The sequence below is a fragment of the Mus pahari genome, chromosome 2, assembly GCF_900095145.1.
Source record: "Mus pahari chromosome 2, PAHARI_EIJ_v1.1, whole genome shotgun sequence".
Lineage (NCBI taxonomy): Eukaryota > Metazoa > Chordata > Mammalia > Rodentia > Muridae > Mus > Mus pahari.
In genome coordinates this window covers 138,756,606-138,768,657 of record NC_034591.1, presented here as the reverse complement: position 1 = coordinate 138,768,657, position 12,052 = coordinate 138,756,606, and the positions used below count along the sequence as shown (strand labels likewise).

At 39.7% G+C, this 12,052-nt stretch overlaps 1 protein-coding gene across 2 annotated transcripts in view; it reads right to left on the bottom strand.

Annotated features, from left to right (window-relative positions):
- The window catches only part of Clec4d (C-type lectin domain family 4 member D), a 12,045-nt gene extending 7,148 nt beyond the window's left edge, over positions 1-4,897 (bottom strand). For both annotated transcript variants that reach the window (XM_021191751.1, XM_021191752.1), the window contains exons 1-3: positions 4,870-4,897; positions 1,979-2,071; positions 214-321 (exon numbers count right to left, since the gene is read on the bottom strand). In XM_021191751.1, the coding sequence (XP_021047410.1) occupies positions 214-321; positions 1,979-2,071; positions 4,870-4,897 (229 nt within the window). The remainder of the gene's footprint in view (positions 1-213; positions 322-1,978; positions 2,072-4,869) is intronic.
- Between the last annotated feature and the right edge of the window lie 7,155 nt (positions 4,898-12,052).

Below are 12,052 nucleotides of genomic sequence, written 5' to 3'. Positions count from 1 at the left end.
TCTCTCTCTCTCTCTCTCTCTCACACACACACACACACACACACACACACACACACACACTCACACACTAATAATGTGTTACAGCAACTGATTGAAGTCATGAGAAACTTCTCTATCCTAGTTGACCTATATTCGTTCTTGCAGCCAGTTCTCATTCTGACAGATGCTCTCTAAAGGCTGGATGGAAGCAGATAAAAAGGTTTACTCTGCTACCTGTAGCTCCGGGCTGTGGCTCCTCGCGGATGCACGTTAGTCTTGTATGGTAGTCTGACAGTTTCACCATGCTTCCTCTCTTCCAGCGTAAAAAGGAATGATGAGTCACTGTTATCAGGAAAAGCAGTTGATTTTCTTTTGCTGTGTAGCCACCGATTTAGAAACGTGGACTGATCTCCCCACCTTTCTCCTTCCCTCTCAGTTAAAGTCCCCCACCCTCTTTCTTTCCTATGCCATCTCATGATCCCAGGTAAATTCAATGAAAGCTAATATTTTATAATTATGTTGTCTATGATTTACATTAGAACTTTTGGAACCTTTTAGGTGCACAATGTTTTCAGTTTATTTCACCAAAATTTGCATAAGAGTGGGGACTATGGTAAGCCCTGGACTAGTTCCACAAAGTTTTGTGAACTTCACAAGTTTAGTAATATTTTTACCTTGGAAAATAATCAAATATTGAAAAGTAAAAAAAAAACCATAAATGTACAGGTTAGTAAATTAGTGTAATGTGAATACTTCTGGCAATGATTGCCAAGTTCAAAAAATAAGATGCTGTCAACATTTCAGGTAGCCATAATAACCCAGCACAACCTATTCTTCCATTTTGTAGCTTGTATTTTGCCTCATACTTTCAGCTTAGACCACACAAATCAGAATGACTTCTGTTAGGCTTTCCTATGAATGGATTCAAATACCCTGCATCCATTGGTGCTGTCTTATGCCCAGCACTGTTTCTGAAGTAATATTGCTGCCTAAATAAAAATATATTCAGTTCATTTTCATAACTGGACAGTGACCTATTGTCTCCATGGAGTAAAACATCCTGATCTCTTTGGTTTCTAGCACTCTCATAACTTCCAGTATTAGGCTGTTGTGAACTGTGTTACTCTGAGCATCTTTGACCTTGAATTCTAAGGAGAATAAGTACACATTTCTGTAAAGCATGTGTGTCTCAGAGTGGGGTAGCCTCTGTTTGTGTTCATGCATGATAAATGGAGTACATAGGAAAGTTTTCCAAACATATTTCCTACTTTAAGCTCTCTCTTGCCATTAAGCATCAAAGATCCAAGTTTCCTGCACCTTCGTCATCAGACACTGTGTATTTTGAGTCACTACAATCCTGGTGTTTCCGCAGTAGTGACTCACTGTGAATTGCAGTTTTACTTCCCTAACAACCAATTAGGTTGACACTGTGTGTGTGCATGGTAAGATGTCATTTATTAAATTGATTTTATTTATTAAATATAATTAATGAAGCCTACAACATTAATTCAACAAAACACACCTTTCCCCATAACCCTGCAATATCCCCCTCAATATTAGATTAGGAGTTACATATTCAGAGTCTATGCTGCCACTGTTTATTCTTTCCTCCAGCCTATTTGTCTTAGGCCTACAACATACTAATTCAGTCATAACCTCATCTTATAGCTTGATGTCAGATAATACAAGATTTTCTACGACATTAATGGTGGCAATGGCTTCATGGATACATATTTGTTCCCAATCTTGATATGGACATATTTAATACTTAGAGTTTTTAGTATGTCAGTTATACCTCAGCAAAGTGGTTATTTTGGAAGCAAGCAGAGCAGTCTTATACAAATTTTAAAAAATCAAATGTACAACTCTGATAGTAAGCCTAAGACGGGGAATGTGTTGTGTGTGGATACGCTGAGGAAAAGCGAGGCTTCGGGAGCACATGCTGGAAATTCTTTGGGAAGATAATTCAAAATGAGCTTCACTCTGGTTAGTAGCTTACCCAAACAAGTTGAGATAAAGCAAGCACTAAGGAATGAGATGGAAACAACAGCGAAGACCCAAGGAATCAGCTGAGGATGTCGGGCACCTTTTGCTGAAACAGAAAGGGATATGGGTTAGTCTCCTCATTGCCATAAGATGAGGGGAGTCACGATTATCAAGGAGCAGACTACATGTGATAGCATGTAAAGTATTGTAGGAGTTCAGAAGACTTAAATATTTCCTGTGACTAAACCAATGTTAGAGCCTGCTAGTAAATAATAACAAAGAACATAAAAGTCATAAAAATCAAAGCTTCTATATAACATAGTGTAATACAGGTACACACACACAAACTCATGTGCATGAAGAAAGCTCTTGTAATATCACTACTGAAGACATATGGTTTCTAAAATCAATTACAATACTTGCAATAAGTTTTTTCAGTTTATTGCATAATTTATTTATTTTTACATTTCTTATGTCTCTTTAAATTAATCATTCCTGTCATTTACATCTCAAATGATATCCCCCTTCCTGCTTACCCCTCCACAACCCTCCCATCCCATCTGCCCTCTCCCCCTTCCCCTTTGCCTCCATGAGAGTGCTCCCCCATCTACCTACCAACTCTCATCTCACTGCTACAGCATATTCCTACACTGGGGCATCAAACCTCCACAGCACCAAGGGCCTCCCCTCTCACTGATGTCAAACAAGGCCATGGTCTTGGCTACATATGTATCTGGAGCCCTGGAGCCCCTGACCCCGTACACTCCTTGGTTGATGCTCTAGCCCCTGGGAGCACTGGGTGGTCCGGCCAATAAGCAGTAAATTTAATCTGTTGAAATTATAAGTGGTCACCAAACAAATGAAAGTATGCCCCATCCAGGAACTATGATGTCAAATATTGTGGCAAGATTTTCCTATCTATTCAAAAAGCATATTGAAAGCATGCATTGTTGGGATGGCTGAAAGAAAGTACTCAAGGAGAGAGATGGCTGTGTTGCTCTGAGTAGGAAGGAAAAGTAAACCCTGAGAAGCATCACTGAGCAGCATTAGTTCACTCTTAGCTATGTATGTTCATGTGTGTGTGTCTGTGTTTGCGTGTATGTGTCTATGTGTGTGTGCACAACCTGGTACATGTGTGGAAGTCAGAAGACAACCTGTGGGAGTTTGTTCTGTCCCTGCACTGTGTGGGTCTTCAGGCTCGATGGCAGGTGCCTTCACCTATTGAGCCGCCTTGGTGACCCAGCATTTATTCATTTGTAAATGCACTACATTTGCTGTAACAACTTCAGTCTAGAACTCCATGACCCATGAATAACTGCATTTATTTGTATAAAAAAATACTTCTTGCACTGCTTTTTCTGCCAGGTCTGGTGCAACAGGAATATAATGCCACCTGCTCAGGAGGCGAGGGGAGAATTACAAATTCAAGAGCTACCTGGGTTATGAAAGGAGTTCAAATCTAGTCTAGGAAATGCAGTTATAGTATGTGAAGAAATTACAAAATAAAGAAAGGGTTGGGTGTGTATAGCTCAGGGTGGAGCACTTACTTCTCTAGCATGTGGTAGATACTGTTTCCAATCCCCAGCACAAAATAGTAACCAAAAACAAGCAAGCAGAACACACATACACACACACACACACACACACATACACATATACACAAACAAACCAACAAGAAAAAAAAACAACCAGGTTTTCTGATACAGCATGATCCTGGTGAAGTTAGCTCTAGTAGACTGATGAGATTAAGCAAGATTAAAATTGTAAGAATAATTTAACATTTTCCAATACATCTATTACTAGACCATCTTTTATTTATTACTTGATAATTTCAAACACCTAAGTACTTTATCTTGATCATATCTATCCTCAAGCACTGTCCCCATCTCACCCTCCTTCTCTCATGCCCAGGAATCCCCTACATGTTCCCACTTCCCTTTTCACGTTCTCTCCTTTGCTGCTTTGTCTCTGTAATCCACTGAGTCCACTAAGTGCTGTCTACTGGAATGTTGACTGATCTTGTTAGTTTAATCTTCTGCCAACTCTTGTGCAGGTGACCACAGTTGCTAGGAGTTCATGGCTACAATGGCCATGTCTTATCCAAAGGATGCATCAATAGCTTGCTTACAGTAATATAATATAACTACTACAACAAAGCATTATTTAACAGTCTCACAGTGCAGATCCAGTAGCATCCTTTAAATCAATGAGGAAATGAGGTAGAGTCTCTAGCGTACTATGAGCCTATGCCTATGTGTTTTATATATTATTTCTCTCCCTTCTTGTCAAAGGAATCTTCCAAAGTATTTAATTCTCCTTTTCATTTTATCTTGCTATTTTTAAAATATACTTTATCTCCCCTCTTGATTCTATCTGATTTTAGAATCTCCTTTCCTTGGTCTTAGCATCTATTACACAGCTTACCAGGAATCAGCCATGTCCTTTGTCTCTATCAAGACTATCCTCATTGTGTTCTAACCTCCTCATCTTTACACTGCCATCAATTCACATTTTAAAATCATAGTCATGAATACCTCATCTAGTTAAATGTGAAAAGAGCTGAGCATGGTCACACATCAACTAAAGACTCAGCCCTCAGAAGTTGGAGGAAAGGAGATCAAGTTTGAGACAATCCCAGGCTACACTGAAAATTCAAGAGCAGCCTGTGCTATGTAATATACTTTATCTTGAAGAAGGAAGAGTTAAGGGAAAGAAGAGTAGAATGTGAAGGAGGAAGAGGATGATCATGGGAAGAAAGGAAGGGGAGAATAGAAAGAAAGTAGGAGGGGGAAGTGGATTGATGGATAAGTGATAGATAGATAGATGATAGATAGATAGATAGATAGATAGATAGATAGATAGATAGATAGATAGATAGATAGATAGATAAAGAGAGAGACTCACATTTCATCTTGGATTCTTCCAGCCACATTATGTGCATCAAGAGATTCCAGTCTGCTCTTTACTTCTTGCCCAGAGTGTATATTTCCATCACAAGTATCTCTTCAGAAACATTTAAGATTGGATATCAATACATCTGACCTATTCTGGTAAGATCAGTAAGTGTTCAGTACAAGAGAGTCAAGTGAAAAAGAATAAATCTTAAAATCAGAGTTTCCTCTAATGTACTAGAACATAAGGAGCAAAGGGGAAAAGGAAATTGAGAAAGCAAGCCCAAAACAGTCACTAGAAACTTCCAGAAGTGTGTCATGTAAGATTTCTCAATGTGTTTTTGCTACTCATATGTCATGTTTTCAAAGGTAGTTTGAGGTAAAATGAGGCTGAGTGGGTGGATTGGGGAGCAAGGCGGGGGTAGAGTATGGGGGCTTTGGGGATGGCATTTGAAATGTAAGTGAAGAAAATATCTAATAAAAAATTCCTTTAAAAAAGAAGAAGGCAGATGCAGTGATGCTAAAAAGAAAAAAGAAAAAAGAAATAAAAAAAAGAAAAACAGAAAAAAAAAGTTCTGTACCTTAATGAGATGTGTCCAAGATGACAATGAACAAAGCTTTTAACATAGATTTTGTGCACATGGTGCATGTGAAGACATGAAATCCTTTGCTTTAGAACAGAGGAAGAAGTTGGGGAAGCCACTGATTCGATTTCAACATTTTCTCAGGTAAGTGAAAGTAGGCTTGTTAAGGCAAAGGAAGAAAAGGTTGTATGATAGACACTATTGTGATCTCTGGCTCCACCTACAGGATTATTAAAGAATGGATATTTGTGTTCCTCCAAACTTTATTTGTTGAAGCCATAAATACTTCTGTTAGTGTTTAAAGGTGGAACCCAAGGATGTCACTAGAGTTAGGTAAGTTCGTAAGGGGGGAGTCCTTATGATAAAATTAGCATGCTTAGGAACTCTGTCTTCTCTCACCCTCTTCTCATCTCCTTTTTCTTCTCCCCTCTCCCCTCTCCCCTCTCCCCTCTCCCCTCTCCCCTCTCCCCTCTCCCCTCTCCCCTCTCCCCTCTCCCCTCTCCCCTCTCCCCTCTCCCCTCTCCCTAGTCCCTTCTCTCATCTTCCCTCTCCTTACTCCTTCTCCTTCTTTCCCCAACCCCTTCTAGAATGCTGGGACACAGTAAGATAACAGCCTCCACCAAGCTTAAAGAAGGGATCCACCACTATCCAGTCCCGTGGGACAAGTTATTCCGTGGGTGGAGGGAGATCACGAACCTGAGGTGAAATGGGAGGGAAAGAAGAGGGAAGCCCTGCAAAGTTGTCAAGGCTTCGTTTATTGCCTGTTTGAACACTTGGTTATAAACACTGTGAGGTGGAATGGGGAGGGGTTGAGGAGCAATCAAAAGAAACAGAGCGAAGGACAAATAAGGGGATGCTGACTACAGACTTGAAACTTCTTGTGATTTTCTCAGAGTCTTGGCGTCACTGCTCCAGAACACCGGGCAGCTAATCTCAGAGTCTTGGATCCTCCTTACCCAAGGCTGCAGCTAGGGGCAGCTCTGGAATGCTGGAAAACTCCCTTAACAGTCCTTGATGTTTGTTTAGGGCCAGAATCTTGCTCATTCCCACGAAACAGCCTTGAGGGGAGAGGGGGTGACTGGCTCTTAACAAAGAACTATATGGCTCTCAGCTGCAAGCTGTAAAAATGCCTGTGGTTTTCTCAACATGGTCTCCAACACACCACAAAGGAACCTTGCATATATAGCCTCCATATATTCTCGAGAATAAATATATACCATACTTCTATAGCACTGTTGTTGTGGCTGGAGTTGATAGAAATTCGTTCCTATTTTTAAATTTGACTACTGTCACAAGGACCTGAAAATTTCTAATGAAATTATCAACTTTATGTCAGAGAGAGAGAGAGAGAGAGAGAGAGAGAGAGAGAGAGAGAGAGAGAGAGAGAGAGAGAGAAACCCCACCATACCAGGCTTCTCAGTGCTACTTTTCATTTATATGATATTGCAGGATGTTGAACATATTCTCATGTATTTATTGTTCATGTACTGCTCATATATTGCCTGTATGATTTGCTTTCTTGCTGTGTAATTATTTGAGCTATTCATGTATCCTGGATATTAATTCTGTCAGATAGATAGATAGCAAATATATTCTCATATTCTATTCTCTGTTGTCTCTTCACCCTGCTGCTGCGCACACACACAAACACACACACACACACACACACACACACACACACACACACACCTTTGTCCTCCTTAATTTAGAATCTGCTGAGTCCACTAGTGCTGCCTGCATGTACATAAGTGTCACACCACCTACTGGAGTATGGTAGCCTCTTGGGTACATATCACTGAAAGGAAGTGGCTGGCTCTCCCTCTCCCAGTCACCAACTGTCAATGGCAAAGGGTAGGATTTCATTCTGGGATTCTAGCTGCTTTGGTCTTATGGAAGGCTTGTGCTTGCAGTCCCAGCTGTTGAGTTCACATGAGCAACTGCACTGTCACATCTGACAAATACTGTTTACTCACTCCCTCTGGCTCTTTCCATCTTTCTGCCTCCTCCTCTGTGATAATTCATGAGCCTTGGAGGAAGACAGTATGAGATATACATTTCATATTTAGAGCCAATCACTTCACTATACCGTCTCTTATTCTCTGTGTTGACCAGTTGTGAATTTCTATTAATTATCATCTACTGCTTTTCTGATGAGGGTTTAATCTATGATTATTATGGTAAGATCTTAGGAAGTAATTTAATGCTATGTCCTTTTAGCAGAATAATAGTACTAGGATTTCCCCCAGGGTCTACGACTTATCCACCCATGGATTTGGAACCCTGTTAACACTAACAGTCATGTGTTCTATCTAATAGAGTAGACTTTAAGTCCAATCAGAATGTGGTTTGTTACTCCCATAGCATCAGTGTTAATACTGCATCACTGGGCATCTCTTGCCAGGGTTCACAGTTGGATAAGACTGATGCTGACTCGCCGGGCGTGGTGGCGCACGCCTTTAATCCCAGCACTCAGGAGGCAGAGGCAGGCGGATTTCTGAGTTCAAGGCCAGCCTGGTCTACAAAGTGAGTTCCAGGACAGCCAGGGCTACACAGAGAAACCCTGTCTCAAAAAAAAAAAAAAAAAGTCTGATGCTGACCCTTCTCCCTCAATAGTATGCATAGAATCTTCCGCTTTGAAATTACTTTTGTATGGTATGGAAGATAGGTATCTATTTACTAAGATAACTTTTCAAAAAATAATACAAACTGACATGATGTCTAATACCTTTTATATCAGCACCCATAAGACTGAGGTTGGAGGATATTAAGTCTAAGTTCCTCCAGACTAAATAATGTAACACAGCCTCAAAAACATTATGCATAAGAATAGCAGAATTGCAAACCATGACTCACAGGCTCAGACTATTTTAACAAATTAAGCATCAAGAAGAGACTCTGTTCCAGAAGGGGAAAAATGCAGATGCTACCAAAAGAAAGACAGAAATGTGATGTTATATTTGTCAACATAACTAGATATTAAAAGTTCATAAACTACAGCTTCACAGATTAGCATAGATAAATTATGTTCCTTCAAGAAAGATATGTTTTATAGAGACAAGACAAAAGTATTTCTAAGAAATATCTCTATCTCTCCTTCACTTTCCATGAAATTGGGGTGTTTGAATAGAATGGAAAGGAAATACTGATCCTTAGCTCTCACCTCTCAACTCACAAAGCAGCTTTAAGCTATATACTGGTGTAGACAGCGACCATTACCAAACATCACAACTGGTAAAAATGCAAAGGACTAATGTGATGTGCCCATACCCAATAAATATATCTACATGATGACTTCTGCACTTAAGGCTCAGGGACCATCACAGTACTGGAAAACCTGTAAGTACTGGTAGACCAGAAAACCTGCTGCAAGATCATGTATCCTAGAATTACAGGGAAGCTGTGACCATGGATCTCAATAATACAGCTTCCTAAACAGGATCAGAACAGTGACAACACCAATGGACATACTATCAAATAGGTGCTAGTCTCCAGCACCCCACTCCTAGACAAAGAACTAATGGCAATGAAACAACTGCTGTGAGAATTGGTTTCTCCCAGGGATGAGCCCTCAAATTAATTATCCAATTGCAAGTGATCATTTCTGAAATCACATACCTACAAGCAACACCACACAGACTCCACAAGCTGTACTTATATGTCTATATATATACTTAATATATTATGTATATATGCATATTTATGTATTTTTATACTATATATTATATTAGTAACATAGCTGTATGTATATAATGTATATGTATATATTAATTGACAATGGCCAAAAAATGAAGCAATGAATTTGAGAGAGGGGGAATACACGGAATGGATGGAAGGAAGGGAAATGAAGGGGGGAAATTAAGTAGTTATATTTTAATTTTAAAATTAAATACATGTACCTAAATAAAATCATGAAAAACTTCTAATTATTCTTAGATTCACACTGAGTTTTTTACTTGCCCAGGGACCACTATAAGAGGCAGCTTTGTTGGTAAACTCCAGAGAGTTGTCTGAAGACCTGCAGTGTGAAATGGTTTAAAGCTCCAAGTGGAGCAGGAGGATTACAGATGAGGGCTTCAGAACAGAGCTCAAGATGAACAGGAAGTCAGAAACAACAGGAAACTTGACTGCTCGTGGCAAGATGGTACTTTTCAGCAAGACTGCACTTTAGGGCAGATTATGAAACACATTGTTAATTTTCCAGTATGACTTTGATGAGTCACCAGCAAAGAGGAAGGTATCTAGAGAGCTAGTGAGACATAAAGAACAGAGGACAGAAAGGTCAATAATGGTTCTCAGATCCCTGGACAAAATCCTCTCAGAGCTCAGCTCAGCTCTGTTATCCCATACTCCTTGTGTGTTTGCAGGCAAAAGTCTGCCGTCATGGTGCTGACCCATTCAATGCCAACTTTCCCTAATTCCTCTCTCTATGTCTGTTCTCTGTACATAACCAGTGGAAAGATAACTTTGCTATATCAGAGTTTGCTTGTATTTGTTTATGGTATTTTTGTTTACATATGTTTTAATATCCATCACATTAAAATGTGAGCCACAGTCAAAGATCTGTAAGGTGGATCTGTTTTTGACAGTAGCAGGAAAATTAGCAATTTCATTATATAATCTACACAGATGCTGCTCTCTCTATTCCCCCCCATTGCCTTCTCTTCTAACCAACCCTCCATTCACCCTCTTCCCCTCAAGTTTTCCATTTGTGTTTCACCTCTTTTGAAAAGTCCAGCTTCTGTATATGAGAAAAAGGATGGAATATTTATCTATCTGAAAATACCCTAAATTTATTCTTAGTAACTGATGAAATCTCAGAGTCGTTTGGTTTGCATTTCCTTGGTGGATAAAGGATGTTTAAGTTCTTCTCAGACATTGGAGATTTCTCTGTTGAGAATTCACTGTTTAGCTCTGTACCACATTTTTTTATTAGATTATTTGGTTTGTTGATGTCTAGGTTTTTTCTCTTTAATAATTTTTTATTTACATTTCAAATGTTGCCCCTTTCCTGGTCTCCCCACCACAAGTTCTTCATCCCATTCCCCCTTCCCTTTGCTTCTTAGAGGGTGCTCCCCCACCCAATCATCCACTCCTACTTCACCCCACTAGCATCCCCCTTACCTGGGGCATTAAGTTGCTACAGGATTAAGCACATCCTTCCCCATTGAGGCCAGACAAGACAGTCTTCTGCTAGATATGTAGTGGGGGCCATAGACCAGCCCATGTATGCTCGTTGGTTGGTAGCTTAGTCTCTGAGAGCTCTGAGGGGTCTGGATTAGTTGATACTGTTGTTCTTCCTATGGGGTTGCAATTCCTTCAGCTCCTTAAGTCCTTCTCCTAACTCTTTCAGAGGGATCCCTGATCTCAGTCCAATGGTTGGCTGTAAGTATATGCTTCTGTCTTAGTCAGCTGCTGGTAAAGCCTCTCAGAGGACAGCCACAGCAGGCTCCTGTCTATAAGGACATCTTGGCATCAACAATAGTGCCAGGGTTTGGTATCTGCAGATGGAATGGATTGCATAGTGGGGGTGGTTATTAGAGAATTTAGATCTTCAATGTTGAGAGATATTAATTAATGTACATTTATTGATAATTTCTCTTATTTCATGTTGATAGCAGTGTGTGTGTGTGTGTGTGTGTGTGTGTGTGTGTGTGTGTGTATGTGTATTCTACTTCTTTTGGTTTTGTTGGTGTGGAATTATTTATTTCCTGTGTTTTCTTGGGTGTAGTTAGCCTTTTTGGGTTGGAATTTTCCTTCTAGTATCTTATATAGACCTGGATTTGTGCATAGATATTATTTAAATTTGTTTTTCTCATAGAAAATCTTGTTTTATCTATCTCTGGTGATTGAAAATTTTGCTGAGTACAGTATCTGGCCTGGCATCAGTGGTCTTTTAGAGTCTGCAGGACATCTGTCTAGGCTTTTCGAGTCTATTTATACTTCCTTTGTTCTGTCCATTTAGTGCTTTGATTATTATGTGTTAGAGGGGGTCGGGAGGACTTTCTTTTCTGGTTCAATCTATTTGGTGTTCTGTAAGCTTATTCTGTCTTTATAGGCATATCTTTCTTTAGGTTAAGGGAATTTTCTATGATTTTGTTGAAAACGTTTTCTGTGCCTTTAAGCTGGGATTCATCTTCTATTCCTATTATTATTTTTTCATCTTTATTGGTTATTTTATTTATTGCCATTTCAAATGTTATTCCCCTTCCCAACTTCCCCTCCACAAACCCCTTTCAGCTAATGTCTTCCATGTTGGGTCCTGGGGATCTCTTGAGTCTCTGGCATCCGGGACTTTCTAATGGTTCCCCCAGCTCCCCATCCTCCACTGCTGTACATCTTTCAAATTCCTGATCCTCTGTACTTCTCCCCATCTCCTTATTCCTATTATTATTGGGTTTGATCTTCTCATAATTGCCTCAATTTCATGAATATTTTGCTTCAGGAACCCTTTAGATTTAACATTTTCTTCTATTGTATCTTCTACAACTGAGATTCTCTTTTTTATCTCTTAGCATCTTGGGAAAAAACAATGAATGAAAGGAAGGAGTTGTGTGATAAAATCGAAAGGCTCCAGGCACAAGTAAACGATCTAAAAGTTGCTAAGTGTGTCCT